The 22,500-nt window shown below is 50.0% G+C and overlaps 1 protein-coding gene across 1 annotated transcript in view; it reads left to right on the top strand.

Annotated features, from left to right (window-relative positions):
* ift80 (intraflagellar transport 80 homolog (Chlamydomonas)) overlaps positions 1–22,500 on the top strand; it is a gene marked incomplete at its 5' end in the record, with an annotated part of 61,527 nt that overhangs the window by 22,940 nt on the left and 16,087 nt on the right. The window contains 1 exon segment of the mRNA XM_083636741.1: positions 20,969–21,148. Coding sequence (XP_083492867.1) covers positions 20,969–21,148 — 180 coding nt within the window.

Raw genomic sequence — 22,500 nt, 5'->3', positions numbered from 1 at the left:
CATTATATATATGTCAATGTTCAGGACAGAGCCGCTTCTAATTGAACTCGATAGCCCTTTTCAGACACGCGCTGAACTCCTGAAGATGTCGTCAGACGTTACTCGGGTGGGGGTGTATATGTATGATCGGTTCTTAACCACACCCACCTGAGGCCGTAGCACAATGTCCGTGTTGCTTGCAGAGCAGCGCATGTTTGAATAGCTAGTAACAGCAGGATGTCCTGACGAGAGCGAGCAACTGGGCGCGTTGCTGACGTTGAGATGACTTCTGTTATATTGTTAAATGGTACTTTTACAAACCATTATTATTCCCGTGCGATTTCATTTCATGAATGGATAGTTACGTGGCTGGATTATTTGGAAGGGAAAAAAACGAATTGGTGAGTAAACAACCTCCCTGTCTGCTTTGATGAATCGTGAAAGTGCAACAAGGAAATTATAGTGTTGCATTAGGCGAAATATTCAAGAGATAACTTTTGTGGGGAGAAATAAATTGAAAACAGGTCAGCTATGATTTGAATGCCACTTGTAAAATCGCATTTTTCCAGCGTATAAAGTTACGGGCGACCACTATTTGGCAGGCAGGATATATACGTCGCAAACGGGATACAGGATACATCACAAATGGCTCACTTTTTGGCACATCACCTCCCCACGTCTTCTAACCTGTTTCTATCCCTATCGCCAGACTAATGCTTTGACGGAGTGGAGAATTGCTTTCTGAAATATATGATGTCATCTACATAATTGTAAGGTAATGGTAAATAAAAGTCTGTCTCGCATATTGAGTTAAACACTGTGATGTGTGAAAACAACGCCTCCTGTCTGAAAGGGTCATTCCGGGGGATGTGTGCGGACCGGATTCAGCGGACAGAGTCCAGAGTTCATGTGTGAAAGTTAAGCTAAACGATGACCCCTCCCCTGCCTCTCCTCATCTGCTTTGGCTGAGGTCTGCCTGAAGACGTGGCCCAGTCCAGCTTCCCTCCACTCCTACCAGCCATAAACCCAAATGTAAAGCTCCTCTCCTCTCCCATCCTCTGCTCTGTAGAAGGCTATACTTATCCACAGCCTCGTTAGGATGGTCAGATGTTTACATGTTAGCCTCAGGCTGCCATTTACCCATTTACTTCACCTCAGCTCAAACAGCCCTGTCATAAGTAATGACATGAACATGACAATTTCTCCTTGGTGCGTGTGCGTGCCGTTCTGCCTCCACAGTGGAAGTGGAAACTCTGATTCCCCCCTTCTGCTAACATCTGTCACCCTCCCTCAGAGTATCGGGAGATGAGTTGTCATAAATCGTCTGTCAGATTGATAGCTGATAATGGCAGTGCTGTTCTGAAGAGTATGCTTTGTGAGTGAGTATAAAACCACTGGTATCTACTGCTGGAATCTGCTGGTTATTTTCACAAAAACAGACAAAAAAACGGCCCATCATCATCATTTGCAGTCGATGATTTATCATCTCCGGCTGTGATTTTTCTCCCAGCATGCACCGCTGTGTTGCTTTGTGACTCTGGAATATGATGCTGCCCCCCCCCCCCCCTATCTGTCCCATCCATCTTCACTACTTTGTGCCAGTACTGTGCTCTCACAGCCATGCTGTATGGATCTGAGTGCTGATTGGTCTTAATCAATTTCCTCCTAATTACCTCTCTCTCTCTCTCTGTGTGCACCATTTCCCTCTTCAGGAGGGGAGGGTTTATGCTTCTCCCTGTTGGGTGTGCATGCCCCCTCTTCCCTGTGTCAGGGTGTGTTGCTCTACCTCTTCCTTATCAGTGTGCCCCCCCCCCCCACACACACACACACACTTATGCTTCTCTTCTGTGTGAGTTTGGCTCCTCCCTCCCTCCCTCCAGGTTGAGCTTGGCTCCTGCCCACCTCCCTCTCTTCTGTGGAGGAGGGGGGGTGGGGGGGGGGTCCCCTCAGGGTTTTTGTGAGCCTTACTCAGCATCGCTCCTCTGGGAATGGGATCATGTCCAGATGGAATCACCATCTCTCTCTCTCTGTCTCTCTCTCTTCGTCTGTCTCTCCTTCCCTCCCTCCTTCCTTTGCAGGCTCCGTCTCTATAGGATCTTTGTCTGCTGTCCTTATAGCTGCCAGCCAGTATTGACTCTTATGTAGTGACTCTCGCTCCTGATGTCCATTAGCCGACCAGTGGTCAATCTTCTTCCTTTCTTAGCAGTAGTGTCTGGTCCGTGCCATGCCAACTTCTCCCTCCCTAACAGAGTCAGTTCAGGCAGGCCTCCTATCTTCCCAAAGGGTCCATCTCATCCTCCCCCTTTTACCTTTATGGAGCCTATACCCGGGCCTGGGCTGGTCCATCTCATCCTCCCCCGTTTATCTTTATGGAGCCTATACCCGGGCTGGCAGTTGGCTGCCAACCTATGGCCGGCCGACATCTGGAAACTACCGCTGCTGGAAGGGAATAAAACGAGCCAGAGTTCTGGTCCTGATCCTGAACCACTGTTAGTGGAGCGTGAAAAGGCCAGAGAAAGCATTGTAGATTTATTAGGCTGCACGCCTTTATCTGTTTTCATCACATGAGAAGGGGATGGTTAGCACAGTACGGCGCAGATGGAGGAAAATGTCACTGCAAAGGCAGGGAGAAGCCTGTGGGAGTCGGGGGGGCGGGGTGAGAGAGATGATGGGGAGAGTGAGAGAGAGGATGGGGGGTGGAGTGGGGGAGTGAGAGAGAGAGAGAGGATGGGGGTGGAGTGGCGGCGTGAGAGAGAGAGAGAGGATGGGGGGTGGAGTGGCGGCGTGAGAGAGAGAGAGAGGATGGGGGGTGGAGTGGCGGCGTGAGAGAGAGATGATGGGGAGAGTGAGAGAGAGGATCAGGGTGGAGTGGGGGAGTGAGAGAGAGAGGATGGGGGTGGAGTGGGGGAGTGAGAGAGAGAGAGAGAGAGGATGGGGGGTGGAGTGGCGGCGTGAGAGAGAGATGATGGGGAGAGAGAGAGAGGATGGGGGTAGAGTGGGGGAGTGAGAGAGAGAGAGAGAGGATGGGGGTGGAGTGGGGGAGTGAGAGACAGGATGGGGGTAGAGTGGGGGAGTGAGAGAGAGAGAGAGAGAGGATGGGGGTGGAGTGGGGGAGTGAGAGACAGGATGGGGGTAGAGTGGGGGAGTGAGAGAGGATGGGGGGGTGGAGTGAGAGAGAGGATGGGGCTGGAGTGGGGGAGTGAGAGAGAGGATGGGGTGGAGTGAGGGAGTGAGAGAGAGGATGGGGAGTGAGAGAGAGAGAGGATGGGGGTAGAGTGGGGAAGTGAGAGAGGATGGGGGGTGGAGTGAGAGGATGGGGGGTGGAGTGGGGGAGTGAGAGAGAGAGGATGGGAGGTGGAGTGGGGAAGTGAGAGAGAGAGAGAGGATGGGGGTGGAGGGGGGGAGTGAGAGAGAGAGAGGATGGGAGGTGGAGTGGGGGAGTGAGAGAGAGAGAGAGGATGGGGGGTAGAGTGGGGGAGAGAGAGAGAGGATGGGAGGTGGAGTGGGGGAGTGAGAGAGAGAGAGAGGATGGGGGTGGAGTGGGGGAGTGAGAGAGAGGATGGGGGGTGGAGTGGGGGAGTGAGAGAGAGAGAGGATGGGGGTGGGGGTGGGGGGAGAGAGAGAGAGAGAGGATGGGAGGTGGAGTGGGGGAGTGAGAGAGAGAGGATGGGAGGTGGAGTGGGGGAGTGAGAGAGAGGATGGGAGGTGGAGTGGGGGAGTGAGAGAGAGGATGGGAGGTGGAGTGGGGGAGTGAGAGAGAGAGAGGATGGGGGTGGGGGGGGGGGAGAGAGAGAGAGAGAGGATGGGAGGTGGAGTGGGAGAGAGAGAGAGAGAGGATGGGGGTGGAGGGGGGGAGTGAGAGAGAGAGGGTGGGGGTGGAAAAACAGCAGATGTGGAGGGGTTTACACAGGAGAGAGGGGAGAATGACGAAGAGTAAGTCAGAGAGTGAAGGAATCCACATACGTTTAATGAGAGAGAGACCATGTGCGCATGAGAGAGAGATAGTCACACAAAAATGGAGAAAGTAAGTTTGAGAAAAAGTGTGTGCGTGTGCGCGCGCGTGGGGTGTGTGTGTGTGTGCATGTGTGTGTGAGAGAGAGAGAGAGAGAGAGAGCAAGAGTGAGGGAGCATTGTCAAACAAAGAGAGTCCTGAGTCAGCAGCAGAGCAGTTTTCTCCCCAGGCAACTGGGCAGGGCTACTCCTCTCTCTCTCTCTCCTCGCTCTCTCGCAGTCTCTCTCTCTCTCTCTCTCTTGCAGTCTCTCTCTCTTTCGCTATACCCCTCCCTCCCTGCCCTACTAGATGTGTGCTTTTCCTTTGCTATTTCTTGCTCTCTGCTCTCCTCCTGACTCTGTTGTTCTCTCTGACTCTTATAAACTGCTGCCTGCCTTTAGTGAGCCTGCGTGCGCGGGGTGAGCTGCAGTGGGTGAGCTGCAGTGGGTGAGCTGCAGTGAGCTGCAGTGGGGTGAGCTGTAGTGGGGTGAGCTGCAGTGGGTGAGCTGCAGTGGGTGAGCTGCAGTGGGTGAGCTGCAGTGAGCTGCAGTGAGTGAGCTGCAGTGGGTGAGCTGCAGTGGGGTGAGCTGTAGTGGGGTGAGCTGCAGTGGTGAGCTGCAGTGGGGTGAGCTGCAGTGGGTGAGCTGCAGTGGGTGAGCTGCAGTGGGGTGAGCTGCAGTGGGTGAGCTGCAGTGGGTGAGCTGCAGTGAGCTGCAGAGGGTGAGCTGCAGTGGGGTGAGCTGTAGTGGGGTGAGCTGCAGTGGGGTGAGCTGCAGTGGGTGAGCTGCAGTGGGTGAGCTGCAGTGGGTGAGCTGCAGTGGGCGAGCTGCAGTGGGGTGAGCTGTAGTGGGTGAGCTGTAGTGGGTGAGCTGCAGTGGGTGAGCTGCAGTGGGTGAGCTGCAGTGGGGTGAGCTGTAGTGAGCTGCAGTGGGTGAGCTGCAGTGGGGTGAGCTGCAGTGGGGTGAGCTGTAGTGAGCTGCAGTGGGTGAGCTGCAGTGGGGTGAGCTGCAGTGGGTGAGCTGTAGTGGGTGAGCCTGCGCGGGCTGAGCTGCACTGGGTGGCAAGAGAGTGCAAGTTCTCAACCATCCGAGCTCTCTTCCTCCACACCTTCTGCCTCTTGTCTTCATATGAACCATCTTAAACTCCTTTTGAACACGTGTCAGTGAGGTTGGCAGGCAGGTCGAGGCCACGCCCACAGTGTGAGAGACGGCACACACACACATCCACACACACACACACACACACACTGAGCTTGATCTATCACACCAAACAGTTCAGAAGGTTCCCTTCTCACAGTGTGAGGAGGAGGAGGAGGAGAACGCTGTCTCCTTTGTATCGTACAGGCCCTTCCTGCTGCTGACCATGTTTTGGTTTTCAAGTTTATTTTCTGGACTCCTCATTCTGACACGCTCTGTGGAACAGCGTGTGCTGAGGTCCTTCTCGCAGATGATTGACCACCACGTTTATAGTGCACGCGTGTGCGAGTGCGTATACACGTGCGTGTGTGACGTGCGTGAAATGGGTTAGAGTAAGAGAGGCACTTGTTGACATGGTATTACTTTTACACCTCTCCAGAGTTCGGCTAAAGGCTCTCCTTGTTGGAAAGCAAAAAGGAGGGGAGCATGAAAAAGCGCTGAGAAAAGAGAGAGGGGGGGGGGGGAACAGGGGGGTGACGGCAGAGAAGTGTAGTGTAGAACTGTCTAATATATCCTGTAAAGTTGGCCCAGGGAGTGAGGCTGGGAGGATTGGTCTCTCCATAAAAGATGGTGGTTTCTGTTGTCCCTCAAGTCTCTCACTCTTTCTCGCTCTCCCTCCCTCCCTCCCTCCCTCTCTCTCTCTCTCTCTCTCTCTCTCTCTAGTCCCTTTTTTCTTTACTTCTCCCTCCTTCCCTCCCTCCCTCCCTCCCCCCATGGCTGGAGAGTGAGTGTATGATAGTGAGACAGTGCCCTGCCAGCCCCTCTGGCAGAGTCATCACTCCCCGCGGCACTAAATCACTACCTCCACTCACTAGACAAACATGTCACCCTCGCGGAGAGACAGTGAGGGAGAGGGAGGGAGGAGGCAGTGTGAGGAGTGTGGGGGATACTGGGTGAGGGAGGCAGGGAGGGAGTGAAAAGGCTTCAGCGGGACAGAGAGCTGGTTGAGGAGGAGGTCAGAGGAGGTTGAGGTGGTTAAGGAGGATGAGGAGGAGGTTGAGGTGGTTGAGGAGGAGGTTGAGGTGGCTGAGGAGGAGGTCAGGGGAGGTTGAGGAGGAGTTCAGAGATGGTTGAGGAGGAGGTCAGAGGTGGTTGAGGTGGTTGAGGAGGAGGTTGAGGTGGCTGAGGAGGAGGTCAGGGGAGGTTGAGGAGGAGTTCAGAGATGGTTGAGGAGGAGGTCAGAGGTGGTTGAGGTGGTTGAGGAGGAGGTTGAGGTGGCTGAGGAGGAGGTCAGGGGAGGTTGAGGAGGAGTTCAGAGATGGTTGAGGAGGAGGTCAGAGGTGGTGAGTGGGAGCACAATAGGCATTATTAGGCATAGTTAAGTACAATGAAACACCAGCGCACACGTGGACACACACAAAGCTTGTGTGTCGATGGCGTATCGCAGCTCGGCATGTGGTGACGAGCTTCACTGCCAACACAAAGTCGATGAAAGCCTGGAGGCTATGGAGGTCCAGAAACGGATGACTGGAAAGGGTTAATGTTTGCCTCCTCCTCCCCTCCTCTGTTGGCTTCTTCCATGTGGATCAGAGCACTGCTTCGTTTTGACAATGGCTAATTTATCGACTGCTTCCCACATTTGGCACCATTTGTATAATTTCTGCCTCCACAGAGAAGTAATGGACTTGTCACCACCTGTATGTGTGTGCGTGTGCATGTCAATGTGTGTGTATTGCTGCTATGTGTTTATCTGTGTGTTTTTATAAGGCTCTTTGAAATCTGTACTCATCATTGTGCGTGTATATATAGTGGTTCACATCATAGAAGTGTTGGGATGGAGCTTAGACCTACAGTATCCTGTGAGGTTCACACATCCAACCAGCTGTTATCAACAGCTATTACATAAGCCATCGGAGAACAGTTTAGTCGAGTGCTCCGCACTGCTTTCCAAAATAAACGCTGTGCCTCTGTGCCGTGGAATCCCATAGTGGATTCATTCATTCTCCATGTTGCCCGCTAAGGGTCAGGTCAGGCTGGAGCCTGTCCCAGGCCAGCGTGCACTGGGCGGACGGCAGGGAAACACCCTGGACAGGTAGCCAGCCAACGTCCATCACAGGGCCAAACACAGACTGACCACTCGCACTCATATTTATACACACTCTCCACTCCAATAAACTTTTATGTCTTTGGAGTGGACACAGGGAGAACATGCAAAATCCAAACAGTAAGGACCATGGCCAATCTACACCAGTGCTTCTCAAAGTGGGGTCCAGGGACCTCCATGGGGTCCCCACAAAAAAGGGGAATAGTTTATTTTCGCTATACCATCCATAAGCAACACAATGACAGAATGGATGTGTATGCCTGTTCATGTCACGGGTTTCATATGACAGTTTCTGTAATAAAACATCTAAAAGCAAAGATCTTATCAGACGGGGGACCTTGGGGGCGTCCACACAGGCACGATTGGCTGGTGTCTGCGGGAGGGGAGCCGAATTGAGGGTATTTGTCCCGGTCGCTGCACTAGCGCCTCCTCTGGTCGGTCGGGGGGCACCTGTTCAGGGTGGAAGGAAACTGGTGGGAATAGCGTGATCCTCCCACGTGCTACGTCCTACCGGTGAAGCTCCCGCTGTCGGCTGAAAAGAAGCGGCTGGCTACTGCGCATGTCTTGGAGGAAACATGGTGCTAGTGTACAGCTCTCCCCAGACCGGCAGAGGGTGGAGCAGCGACCAGGGCAGCAGGGGGAAAATTGGCCAAGTACAATTGGGGACAAAATGGGGGGGAAATCGGAAAAACATATTAATAAAAAAAAAACAGAGCCCGCTACAGCCTCTGAAAGTACATTTTCAAAATTGTGATATTTCCCAAATATCGCGATATTTCTGAAAATAGGCCCAAGCCGACTACTCCTCAGGGTTAATGTGTACGTAAAAACTGTTGTCTGTTAAAGAATACAAAAAAATGCAATTCTCTAGCGGAACCCCGTGTTCCGCGGACCACAATTTGGGAACCAATGTTTTAGACCCATTGTATTCCAATGGGTCGTATGCATTCTGCCCTGTGTAGCATGCCACAGCATAGGCCTTGCCAAATACCCCAATTCTTAGTGATTTTGTGTGTGTGCGTCTGTGCGCCCGCGTGCGTGCGTGCGTGTGTGTGTGTGTGTATGTGTGTGTGTGTGTGTGTGTGTGTGTGTGTGCGTGCGTGCGTGCGTGCGTGCGTGTGCGCGTGGTGCATGGTTGGTGCTAATAGAATTCTGCTGGCCAGCTCACAGCTGTGTCCTGCTGATGAGTCCCAGGAGGCCCCAGCATGTGTCTATGGTTACTGTGTTGAGGCTCCAGCATGAAACCATATGTAGATCATTACTTCTCTCTTTCTCTCTCTCTCATTCACTCCCTTGCTCTCTCTCTCTCTCTCCTTCTCTCATTTGCTCTCCTGCACACTTTTGCTATCTCCTGCCCCCCCCCCCCCCCCTCTCTCTCTCTCTCTCTCTCTCTCTCTCTCCATCTCTCCATTTCCCTCCTCCCTGTCAAAGCTGGAGCGTGTGCCACTCTATACTCGCCCCAGGCCCAGGCTCTGTATCTATCCAGCTCGCCCAGCCAACTGGGTATTGCAATGCAGAGATTTGCAGAGCTCCTTTCACCGGTCTATGTTTAGAAGGCAGCTTATAGCGATGTAGCCATTGTGTGTTATTGCAGAGAATGGTTTGTTTGTGCAGCATCTAGGGAAGAGACTGTGTCTGTTGCAGACAAGTTGACTCGTATTGGCTACTTTATTTTAACAATCTTAAATGTAAAGTGTGATGCGTCATGGGCCGTAAGGGCGTTATGCTAGGAGGAAATAAGGTTTCGCTCCAGGCTGATGTGTGTATATTATACACAGGCACACACACATACACATTGCACACGCATGCACGCGCACACCGCACACCCACACAGAGCTCCTTTGCAAACCACCTCAGTTTGAGGACAAAGCTAAAACAGACGGAGAGAGAAAAAAATAGAGCAATATTTAGGAGTGCTTGTGTGGTAATGGTCAACTGTTTTACTTTGGTATACATTACGCTTCTTTCCTTCTTTATCAACTTACCTGAGGTAATACATCAAAGGTTACAGGGTTAAAGGGTGAGTTTATAGGCTACATCTCAGCTGACAGCCCATTTCCTGTGGGTAGTAGTTGCGTTTGGACCGGACAATTGCGTCAAGTTGGTCAGCACCTCCCTGGTGATGGGTGTGCTTGTGTGTGTATGTGTGTGTGTGTGTGTGTGTGTGTGTGTGTGTGTGTGTGTGCCTGTGTGTGAATCTCAGTGTGATTAAGGAAGCTCAGACTATGTGGTGCCATGGGATGTTTGAAAGCATCTCTTTTATAGGCCTGAGTCCTTGTTCAGTTTGCTAGTGTGTAATTTAATGCAGTGGGTTAGGCTTTATTATAAAGCACAGCACATCCGATGCTCTTAATTTAACTCCCGGACAGCGGCTCCACATAATGACCTCACCAATCCCCCTTGGTAAATGATTTAGCGTCAGGTAATGTTTTTCTGACTTGTGCCCTCCTCTGCGCGTGTCACAAAATGAAGAATGCCGTCTTGTTGACATTGGGACTGAGACATACTGACCACCATACCATATTTCCACGGGGGCGTTGCCAACGGGCACAGTCCAAAACAAAGAGCTTACATTGATAAGAAGTGACCACTAATACGTTGTTCCATTGCAACAACACCACATAGCAAATCTACCATTTTGGCCTGGGGGAGACTACCTCTGATTTGGCTGTCATCGTCTGATGACCGTTCTGATGTTGTCCGATTGGCGCAAGGGGGTGTTTTTTCAGGCCAAAATGGTGGCAACACTGTTGTCAAAAAAGCACCAGTGTGGCCTTGTCTAAAATGCCTCAACTAGGGATGCACGATAATTATCGGGGCGATAAATTATCGGCCGATATGGCCATTTTGCGTTATTATTTATTATTCCGATAATGGCCTTTTTCCGATAAATTATCATCCGATAATAATCATGCTTTATTTTGAAGAGGAGCCTTTGTTGTTGCACACGTGACATCACAGCTGCTCCCAGTGTGGCATTACGTTAAACCAAAGTTGGCGATGATGCAGCAGATATGTTTGTTGTTTTTGTTAGCGAGTTTTGTTAGCATTAGCTCATAGAGCGGCCTACCCTGCAGGCTCGTCCACTTGGCAGACAAACTGTGACATTTACAGTCTGTGGCTTGTGATCAAACAGTCCCGCAAAAGCACTTAATACACAGAGCTGGCGTAAACGTATAGAAACTAATGGAAACCCCTTTACCCGAAATTAAACATCCAGGGATTGTGTATTTAACTCCATCATCTGCGATATCCCCCTATCATCGCTCATTATTTTCCCCTGAGTTTCCCTTTCCGTTTTGACCAAGTTTTCCGTGCTCGACGTACAGACGTTTAGGCACAAGCATTTGAAAATTGCAAGAGCCAACCGTCTGTTTGAAGAGACGAACACAAATAAACCCTGATAGAGTGATGCAGGACCCCGACATGAAGCAATCCTTACATTTACCAGACTTCTTTCTGTGGATTGATATGACTGGATCATGTACTGTATGGAGTGGTATTAGCAACGCTCTTTGCTAGCCGCGGTTTGCCATACAGAAATAACAGACGTAGAATAGCCGCGATGACCAATCAGATGAGTATTAAGCAAAGCCGTGTAATAAAGTGGCTGTGATTGGCTGGGCTGTTTTTCAGGCCAGGTGGAGATGTGTCTAAACGGGAGGGCGAGCCAGACGCATCTGCCAGAGCAAATGAAACATGAGCTAGCTGGCAGATTCGTCAGGCTCCCAGGCTACAAATAAACATGCAGCGTTCAATCGCTGTACATTCAGGTAGCATGACGAACAATATGGTTTCAGCTCGAAGAAGGTGTGGTGATTTGGATCACACCAAGTCCAGCTTATAGGAGAGCCTGTTCCCAGCCTGGCCAGCCAGCACAGTTCCCACACTTGACTGTTATGTAGGCCTGACCAGATCTCTGGACACAGGCCCAGCCCGTCCATATCCTCCTAACAGCAAGCCCCAGCCCCCATAGAGGGGTCACTGCAGGCGGACATTTACAAGGCCCGCTAATCTGCTGAGAGATTGATGAGTCCTCAACCAATCCCCCCCCCCCCCCCCCCAACAAACCACTTTGTTTTGAGTTTCACTCTCCTACACTCATCTCGCAGAACTGGTTGGGGGAATGAGCGTTGTCGATTGTCGTGTCTGTATTCTCATACACGCACTCTCTATCTATCTGTTTATGGCTAGATACTTGCACGCGTATGTCTAGTATACATTACACCCAGGCATCTGTGTTGTGTTTATTACGTGTAGGGATTTACAGTCTGTACCTGCACTGCCAGGCCCTGTCCTGCACAGAGGCATACAGGCTAACTGAAGCCAGCTGGCAGGACTCTTAACCCTGGGCTAGGTTTGGTTACCCACTAATGTTAGTACAGTGCTAAGATAACAGATTAACGTAGCCCTTCTTTAACCAGTGGCTTACAGTATACTGTAGGATTCAGATCTAATCTGGCCCAGTGATCCAAAGTGTACCATTGCCCTGGATTTTCTTTGTATAAATATTCATCATTTAATAATGGCATTGATCAATATTGATTTATGAATACAGCATTGTATGTTTCATATTTTTCCAGTTTGTCCAATTTTGTATGTCTTTTCCAGACGGCTTTTGGTTTTAGCTAAATCATTTCACTTGTAACTGATATGTGAATAAACAAACTAGATCCTTCAATAATAGATGGTGAATGAATGCGATGAAACTCATTGCTCCGTTCCAAATAGACAATAGAAACCGACCTCCAATTTCCCATAACGTGGCTCAGTTAGTGGTAGGGATGCACCGATCCACATTTTTTCACTTCCGATCCGATTCCGATACCTGAATTTGGATATGTGCCGATACCGATATTATGCCGATACCAATATTTTTCTTGAATATACAGTATATGCAAAGATTTGGCCAATTAAATATATTTTTTTTAAATATACCTTGCAAAAAGCAGACAAAATTAAGAAAATATACAAGGCAAAGAAGGATGCTATTATACATGGGCAAATTACGGCCAGCGGCCCCCGCTGGAATTGAAAAAAAAAATCAAATTCTGATCCGATCCGTGAATTAGTGCCTATATCGGCACCCGATACCGATATTGGATGGGATCGGCCCCATCCCTAGTTAGTGGCCAATCAGCTACCTCAAAGCCAGCCCATTGTTGACTAGGCGACCTATGTCCCACTTGTCATTTTGCCCTATAGATTTGCAGCTCACATGAATATACATCAGTTCCTCCACAATACTAGGTTCAGTTGGTAATTCTCAAAGCTCTAACATGCTCCACTGACAGTGTGTTTTAAGTTACAATTAAGAGAATCTCAATAGATGCAGTTTATTGCACACATGGTATGTTATACTTTTGAAGAATAGGCAGAGTGGGTAGAATCTACTCACTCTGTCTTTCCTTGAGAAAAGATATTCAGTGGCACCAGTGTTGGGGGTAACTCGTTACAAAAGTAACATGTAATATATTACTTTTAACAGTAACTCAGTAATATAACTTATTACCAATAGGATTTCAGTAATATTATACCAGTTACTTTGTCAAGTAACACTTGTTTTGATCAAAGCATATATAAAGAAGATACACAATCATTTCCTAATCAAATCAAATCAAATAAGAAAGGAAAACGGATAAGATTTAGAATTTTGGACAGTTTACACACCGACTTCAAGATGGTTGAAAGAATTTTTCGGGGTGGTTAGGGTCGGCGGCGATGTCATTCTGCTACTGCTGTTATTTTGGCGAAAGTAATGCAAAAGTAGTGTAATAAGTAACGAGTTACTCTACACAGACAGTAATATTGGCAAGTAACCTATTACTTTCAAATGAAAGTAACTAGTAATATGTAGTAGTATATTACATTTTGAAAGTGACTTGCCCAACACTGAGTGGCACTCACTGAGAGAGAGAGGGAGAGAGAGAGAGTAGTGAGGGAGGCGAGAACAGACACCAGAGACTGAGAAGCGTAACGTGGGGGAAGGAGAGTGGTACAGCTATGGAGTCGGGACGTCCCGTGCCAGCCTGCTGATGAGCATGTTGTTGACTAGCATCAGGGCTGGAGGGCAGGGGCAGTCAGGGCAGACATATTTAATGCCTGTGAAGTAATGGGGCTGAATCAGCAGATAGCTCCACTGGGAGCCATTAGCCCAAACATGTGTCATTAACCCTTTCCCTGCCCGCACGCCCCACTCCCCTCAACCCGGGTCATGTGACCTGCAGCACTGCTTCAGGTAGGGGAGATACAGTGGGCGGCAGGGGGGGGGGGGGGGTGGCGGGGAACAAATCTATTATTTACATGCACTGGCACAGTCACACTCTCTCACTTTCTCCTCCGTCTTCTTCTCCAACACTTTCCCTGCTCGCTCGCCCCTCGCTCCGTCTGTGTCTCCTCCCCCTTTTGCCTATAGCTCTTTGTGTCCGTGGCAGCTCTCTCTCTCTCTCTCTCTCTCTCTCTCTCTCTCTCTCTCTCTCTCTCTCTCGTAGCGCGCGCGTGTTGTTTCAATCAGTGTTTCATATGCCAGGCGAGTCTTTGTGTACAACTCTCTCCGGGGGCAAGTTTAAATGAGGGTGTTTGATAGTTAGAGTTAACTGTGGGGGGAGATATTAAAAAAGAAAGCATGAAAGAATAGAAAAAAGAAAAGAAAAACAGTTGTTTATATAATCCAACGAGCAGCAGGTACGAGGGAGAGAGGGTGCTTTCGCTAATAAGTTGGGGTGAGGGTTTTGTTTGGGGGTCCTGAGTGGAAGAGCTTACTTGCCTCTGAGCTAACGTTTTGCAGGCCTCTCCTCCATGCTGGCTGCAGGCTGCAGGGCAACAATGGAGAGAAGCGGCAGGCAAGCCCACAACACCTGCCAGTCTTAATGGCAAACATGTGTGGAGAGAAACGCGGAGAGGAGCGAGCGAGGGGGAGGAAGGGAGGAGGGAAAGGGCACGTACGCGCCCTAAAGAGGCTCTAAGAGACGCTCCAACTTCGTCGCTTTTCACTGGCTGTGGTGTGTGTGTGTGTGTGTGTGTGTGTGTGTGTGTGTGCAGAAGAGTGACTCTGTCTGCGTGTGCCTACAGTTAGAGTGTGCGTGCTGCGAGCCAGGGTCTGTGTGGAACATCGCTTAAGTCTAAAGTTTGAAACAAAGAGAGATCCAGACAATAAAAAGGCCGGCCAAACAGGGGGAAGGGTGGAAGAGCAACGCTGATCAATTTACGTTGCGTTAGTAAATGCAGCATCCCAACACCCCCGGCCGTTTCTCTGCAGGGTTTTGCCACCTATGTGCCGCTAACGTCTGTGTGTCTGAGTCACGTTAACACACACATGGCAACGCACACAGGATGCATGTGTGGGTGTTTTGCGTGGCGCTTGGAGTGATCATCACAAGTGTTAGACTCCCAGCCTTGGTCTTCTGCCACGTCCTTGACACGAGTGTGTGTGTGTGTGTGTGTGTGTGTGTGTGTGTGTGTGTGTGTGTGTGAGAGTGTGTGTGTGTGTGTGAGTGTGTGTGTGTGGGGGGGGGGTTTCGGCGTGTGTACCCAGGCGTGCATGCACAGCCGTGCATTGCTGCTGTATACGCTCGGTCTGTGTGTATGAGCTCATTGTGAGTTTGAGGGGTCTCCCCCTCTCTCCCCCTACAGCTCAGCTGAGAACTACACGTCATGTCTGTCACCTTCCCCCTGGCCACAAAGCTGCCCATTATGGACAGACAGGCTTCAGTGACCAGAGAGAGTGGGCTCCAGCCCGAGGAAGGACCGGACCCCCCCCCCCCCCCCCCCCCCCCCCCCCCCCCCCCGTCCTCCCCCCATCTTCATCGACCTCTGCCCTGATCCTGTCACCCCCCCCCCCCCTCTCTCTCTGTCTCTCTCTCTCTCTCTTCTTCTCCTTTTCTTTTTGCACACATTTTGAATCCCAGCCTTCTCTCCAGTAGAGTTCCCAATGTTTGGAGCAGGTCCAGGTTCATCCCTTTTGGCTCCAATAAAACCAGTCAGCAAATCTATTTCCACCGTCTGATTCACCTCCCCCTGGTCCCCCCCCTCCCCCTGGTCCCCCCCTCCCCTTCCTCTGTCTCCTCCAATCCCTTTCTGTCTGCTCCCTCTCTCTCCTCTCCTCTCCTCCCGTCTCGTCATCAGTCCTTACCCCCTCCACCCTGCTCCTCGCTGTAGTTCACTCTGTGCACGGCCTTCCACTCACTCTTCAATTTGTAAATGTTCCATCTTTTTTACTGAAGAGTTTTCTGAGGCAGCCTGGGCCAATTACTTGTTGGGCAGCCCGCTGTTAGAAGATCTAAACCCCACACCTGTAGCGAGAGAAAGGAGACATGAAAGACAGGTAGAGGGGGAGACAGAGAGACATACGGACATGTCTTCTGTGAGGGGGAGACAGAGAGCCATACGCACATGTCTTCTGTGAGGGGGAGACAGAGAGGCATACGGACATGTCTTCTGTGAGGGGGAGACAGAGAGACATATGCAAATGTCTTCTGTGAGGGGGAGACAGAGAGACATATGCACATGTCTTCTGTGAGGGGGACAGAGAGACATATGCACATGTCTTCTGCGAGGGGGCAATCTGGCAACCCAGAGTCTATTTTTATTTGAAAAAATAGACTCTGGGACAGGACCAGCCGTACCTTTTCCCCCGGCTTCCTGTACAGCGCGCCTCTCCTGCCACCGTCACTTCCTTTCCCGCGTCCGTGCTCCACTGTTCCACAACAACTAGTCACAACAACAACTACCCCTCCAGTCATTTTCCACTGTTGTTGTGAGACGAGGTGACGTCTTCTATGCACGTGTGTTTTCGCGTTGACGTTATTAGAGAATAGCCGAAACGGACGCGGGAAAGGAAGTGACGGTGGCAGGAGAGGCGCGCTGTACAGGAAGCCGGGGGAAAAGGTAGGGCTGTCCCAGAGTCTATTTTTCAAATACAAATAGACTCTGGGTTCCCAGATTGGTGAGGGGGAGACGGAGGGACATACAGACATGTCTTCTGACTGAATGCTGCTGGAAAAATCCTTGGTGTCCCGGGTTTCTCCTCTCCTGGCCTGGCCCAGTCCGTCCTCCTCAGGAGAGCTATAGGACTCCCCCCCCCCGTGTCCCATATTCAGTCACTGCCTGACAACTCTGACAAGCCAGAGGATTTTCACCTCTTTTACACACACACACACACACACACACACACACACACACACGTGTCGTGCACACACACACACACCTTCAAGACAGCCATTGTTGCACGCTCATAAGAGGGATATCATTTCCCCCTGTGTGCACACAGTTAAATCAGCCTGATGTGCTGTCTTATTCTCACCCGTTGTCACACTTTCTCTAACTCGTTCGTGCCTTCTCTATCTATCACACACATGCAGACTTACTGTATTCAGTACAGTACATATACACACACACACACACGAATGAACACCCCCCCCCCAAATACACACACACACACACACACACACACAATCTCACTTGTTGGCTGGCTGTAGAATGAGTCAAATGGCCCAATGTGTTAAAAGCATTAGGTAAGCACAAATCCAAAAGTGCTCCTTGGGCCGATATCATGTGTCCTGCTTCATTACAGTCTGGTGTATACATTCAGCTCCATCTCTGACCCCCCGTCCATCGCTCTCTCTCTCTCTCTCTCTCTCTCTCTCTCTCTCTCTCTCTCTCTCTCTCTCTCTCTCTCTCTCTCTCTCTCTCTCTCTCTCGTGCAGCCCCCCCTCCTCCTCTCCCCCCTGGGGTGCTCTAACACCGAGCGGGACGTCCCGAGATGTTAGCCTGAAGAATAGATGGGATCTCTTATTATTGTAAACGCTGGTACTACAGGCTGGGCTTGGCGGCGGAGCCTGTCTAAGCACAGCCGCACAGCACGGCGCACCTCCACTCGTGTTTGGAACGGGTATGTGTGTGTGACATAGTACAGTAAAATATATTTAGTGTGTGTGTGTGTGTGTGTGTGTGTGTGTGTGTGTGTGTGTGTGTGTGTGTCTGTGTGTCTGTGTGTGTGTGTGTGTGTGTGTGTGTGTGTGTGTGTGTGTGTGTGTGTGTGTGTGTGTGTGTGTGTGTGTGTGTGTATGGGTGATTATTTGATTTCAGGCACTTTCATGTCCCTGGGATGTATTTTTAAGAAGAAAAGAAATCCAGTTATTTACGCTGTCATTGCTTAGTATGCTTTGTTACTCCACTATACCCCCCCCCCCCCTTCCCTTTGCAGTCATTTATTTTTATCTCACTTTTATACTGTTTTATGTTGGAATTTCACCATTTTCACCTTGTCCCCAACACAGAGGTTTGATGGTTTTTTTCTTGTAATTCTCCAGAAAGAGAAAATAAATCATATAATTGCTGTCATTACCCTCATCGCAGACAATCTGCAGGATAATAAAAATAACTATATATATATATTTGGTGATCATGTGACACTATTGACACTGGAGTTCATGGATGCCAAGGAGGAAGACATTTTGATCACCAGAGATGTAGGACATTTTTTCATTAATTTATTTATGTGTATATTCTTTATTCCATGTCATTACCAAATAAGCTGTAGTTTGATCATGTTTTTGAATGTGACTGTAATGTCTTCATATATGTATGTAAATTGAGTACCGGTACATTGAGGACAAACTTGATCATTCAAAGTGTCGTTTGTCCAGTGCATGCGACGTGCAGTAGAGCTTCAGTACTTGTGAGAGTCACTCATTGTTCTCAGCATAGATGTTGTGATTTCATTTGATTTGATTTGATTGATGGATATAGCAGACAAAATGGCCATGTACTGTATGTGAATAACGAGAAGTCCACTAATGACTCGGCTTCAGGTATTCAACAAACATGGCGCTCCTACTTCCTGCTTCAGCACTGTACTGTACCAGAGATTTTTATCCGCCATTGATTTTCCCATAGACATTTCGTAAAATGCTTATAAAAATAGTTTTACTTCGTCGAACGGTTCAGCTATATTTAGAATCGGGAGAGACCATAGAACATTTCACTTTGACCAAAACAAAAAAAAATACATCGAAAAAATATTTTCTTTAAATCTGCAATTTTTTTTAACGTTTTGGTCTGAGTGAAATGTGGTCTCTCCTGTTTCTAAATATATCTGAACCGTTTGAACAACACTATTTTTTATAAGCATTTTATGAAATGTCTATGAGAAAATAAATGGCGGATGAAAATCTCTGGTACAGTGCTGAAGCAGGAAGTAGGCGGTCACTTTGCCTCTCTATACTGGCTATAGTGCCAAAATTGCTTCACAGCCCAGAGCTGTTCCTGGTGTCTTGTCTTGTCCACATTGGTTTTCCATTTTCTTTTTTACCTGCAACTATTTTGGATCCCCCTGATATGGCATTAACTGCAGGGAGGGTGCTGACCAACACCAGCTGACAGGGGGGTGTGTGTGCGTGCGTGCGTGTCAGGGAGAGAGACAGCCAGACAGACAGGGAGGGAGAGAGAGATCAAAGCAGTGGGCCTGTAACCTGTAGCATCTAGCCCTGTCAAAGGCAGCAGAGAGGAAGTGATGTCACACCTCACGTGTTTGAGGCAGTGGACACACTGAGGCCTTTTCTCTCAGCTTCACCGCACCACTTGGCTCACTGCACGACACTTGTCTCTCTATAGCAGGCAAGGAGGCAGCGCTAGGCTAACGTTAGCGCTTTTCTCCCTTCATAATCAGTTTGCCCTGTGTGTGTGTACGTGCGCGTGCGCATTTGTGTGGCAAATCACAGCTGACAAGCCTCTGGCCTGGCTCGGCTCTGCCAGCCACCTGGCACCTGAGGTGATGGGGGAGGTCAGGGAGGGGCTGCGAGGCTGGTGGTGATGGTTGTGGGAGGGGCTACAAGAACACCAAATCAGCACCGGCAATACTGGAATGCTTGATGTGCACACAGCACACAGCAGGGAACAAGATGAGCTTTGGGTGAGGGAGAAACACATGAGAGGTGGGGGCGCAGACAGATACAGTAGGGTGGGGCAGTGGGTGGGGGTGAGACAGATAGAAAGTCTATGGCCACTGATCTAGTGTAGCCAACTGTGGTGTGAATCTACCAAGTGATCAGGCCTCTTAACACACATACAAACACTCACACTGACCATCACCCTGGAAGACAACAAGCCTCAACTGCTGTTAGACCCAGAGACTATCTCAGCTCACCTCATTCATGTGTTTTTTTTTGTTTGTTTTCCCCCCCAATTGTACTTGGCCAATTTCCCCCTGCTGCCCCGGTCGCTGCTCCACCCTCTGCCGATCTGGGGAGAGCCGTAGACTAGCACCATGCTTCCTCCGACACATGCGCAGTTGCCAGCCGCTTCTTTTCACCTGACAGCGGGGAGCTTCACCGGCAGGACGTTACAGCACGTGGGAGGATCACACTATTCCCACCAGTTCCCTTTCGCCCCGAACAGGCGCCCCCCGACCGACCAGAGTGCAGCTAGTGCAGCGACCAGGACACATACCCCTAATCTGGCTTCCCACCCGCAGACACAGCCAATCGTTCCTGTATGGACACGTGTCGGTTAGGCAGGGAGTCTACCGCCACACTACCCGGACGCCCCCATCATGTGTTCTTTGACAGAGACTATCTTAGCTGCGTCATGTGTTCTTTGACAGGGGGGATCTGAAAAAGCAGAAGTTCAACAACAGAAACGTCTTTGTGTTGAGATACTCTGCACAAGACATGGGGGACGGGAGCAGAGAAGGACAACGCGCGGGGGGGGGGGGGACATGGGGGACGGGAGCAGAGAAGGACAACACGCGGGGGGACATGGGGGACGGGAGCAGAGAAGGACAACCCGCGGGGGGGGGGGGGGGGTTGCCTGGAAAGAGAACAAAGCAGAAGGGATTAGATAGAGAAAAGGGATGGCTGAGGGACAAGTGGAGGATGGTTTGGGGTGAGACACGGGGACAGACGTAGAGAGGACACGCAGACAGGAGAGGTGTTTTTGTCCTAGATGCTGTGAAGAAGTGCGTGTCTCTCAGCTGTTTCTCTGGCCGTCACCGAGTCTCACTGGCTGACGCAGCACACAGTGCACGGGGAGAAAATCTCTCTCTCTCTCTCTCTCTCTCTCTCTCTCTCTCTTTCTTTGTGCCTGTTTTTCTCTACCTCTCTGAAACCTTTTCTCATAAAAAGAAAAGGAGAGGTCCTGGTAATCAGTTTTTGGCTCAAGTTTGGGGGCTCATATGTAAACCCTCCCTCCTCCTCCTCCTCCCTGTACCCCCCACCCACCCACCACCATTACCTCCCCCAACCCACTCCTCCTCCTCCTCCTCCCTGTACCCCCCACCCACCCACCACCACCACCTCCCCCACCCCACTCCTCCTCCTCCTCCTCCTCCCTTCTTCCCTGGATGTAATAGATGAGGATAGCAGAGCGTATGTTTACGAGCGCGAGTGTGAGCGCGACCGGACTTGGCAGGGCCCAGCGCTCCTTCAGTGTCTCACAGTTCATCACAGCCTTCACTGACTGACTGACTGGGCCCCTGTCTCTCTACTTATAGTTTACATTACATGCACACACACACACATACGCACACACACACTCACACACACACACACACACACGCACACACACACACACACACACACACACACTCGATCACTGAGTCTCTTCACTCTCACCACTTCTCTCCTCACAGCTTCTCATTGTTTCTATGTCCCCAATCGCCCCCCAGGTAATTGTTTATGATTGGAGATAAATGTCCATAGCCATTAAGCATATTGCGCCCCCCCCCCCCCCCCCCCTCTCTCTCTCTCTCTCTCTCTGCAGTGGTCCTATGCGTTGGAGAAGCCCAACACAGGCAGCGTGTTCAGCCTGGCCTGGAGTGCAGACGGCACCCAGCTGGCTGGGGCCTGTGGCAACGGGCACGTGGTCTTTGCCCATGTGGTGGAGCAGCACTGGGAGTGGAAGAACTTTGTGATCACCCTCACCAAGAGGAGGACCATGCAGGTATGGAGCCACATGTCACACACGCACGCACGCACGCGGACATGTTTACACTGTAGTGGCACGCAAAAAGGACCCACCTATGATAGACATCTTCTCACTGGGATCACAACGCTGGACAGGGCTTCAATGTTTTTCAGTCAGACATCCAAAGAGAGAAGAGTCAGTCTTGTCCTGGGACTCTTTCAGTCATTGTAACAGTTAAAGAAGAACTTTGTGGAAAAACAATCCTGGTGTGTTTTTGCACATGATCTCACACAACAACAAGTTTCGCAGGGCATTTATTTAGTTTGACAGTTATGGGGAGTTGAATTGAGTGAAGTTGTGGACCAGTGATGTCATCTGTGCATGAGTTATATCACTGGTCCACAACTGAACTCAAATCAACTCAATAACTGTCAAACTAAATGAATGTCTGCAAAACTGTTTACAGTTTTTGGATATGTGTGAGATCATGTGCAAATTAAATCAGCATTGCTTTTCGACGAAGTTCTCCTTTGCAGACTGAGTGATAACACATCTGACACCCCACTTACACCTGGTATTAAAATGCGATCTGTATCCAGATACGGATCGCATTTAAAAAACAGGTGTAAACGGGGTGTCAGTGAAGTGATAAAGGCACAGTGATCAAATACAATGACAGAAACACGGAAAGAAGAGAAACAGGTTTAAAGTTTGTGCAGGTGAGCTAGAAAAAAAATCCTAAAGGGCTTCTAAAGAAAAGTCACCTCATCAAAAACTAGAATTCTGTGATGTGTGGACGCAACAGAAACCGGCCTGTGATCTGGTTTGAGGAGTATTTTAAGAAACGCCGCTTTACATGCGACGTGTGCTTATGCTTTCTCAAACAAAGGCTACTGAAATACGCAGTGTCACCAAAATGCTTGATCTTGACCAGGCAAACATTCCCAGGGCCCGGCTCAGTCGCTCGCCCCGCGTATAGCGAGTGGGAACTGGGAATGAGTGGTGTGATGATGCTATGGGCAGACAGACAGCGGCGAGGTGAGGTCCAGCAGGCTGTGCAGAGAGAGAGAGAGGCAGACGCTTCCCAGGCCCCCGGCTACTTACGGCCATACATTATAGTGGGACCCTCCCAGTGTACCAGGCAGCTCCTGCAGTGACAATGACCAGCCTGTCTCGCTGCCTCCCTCTCTCTCTCCACCACTCCACTGTTTAAACTCACGCTAACCACAAGGTAGCGTTTACATGCGGTCAACACACCCACATGAACACACACACACACACACACACACACACACACATATATATACTTTCTGAGAGACACACTGATACACACACACACACCTACAGAAACATGGTCACACACACACACACACACACACACACATGCA

This window comes from Poromitra crassiceps, assembly GCF_964638095.1.
Source record: "Poromitra crassiceps genome assembly, chromosome: 5".
NCBI lineage: Eukaryota > Metazoa > Chordata > Actinopteri > Beryciformes > Melamphaidae > Poromitra > Poromitra crassiceps.
Note: the sequence above shows the minus strand (reverse complement) of the source record. Positions and strands in the feature narration are given on the sequence as shown.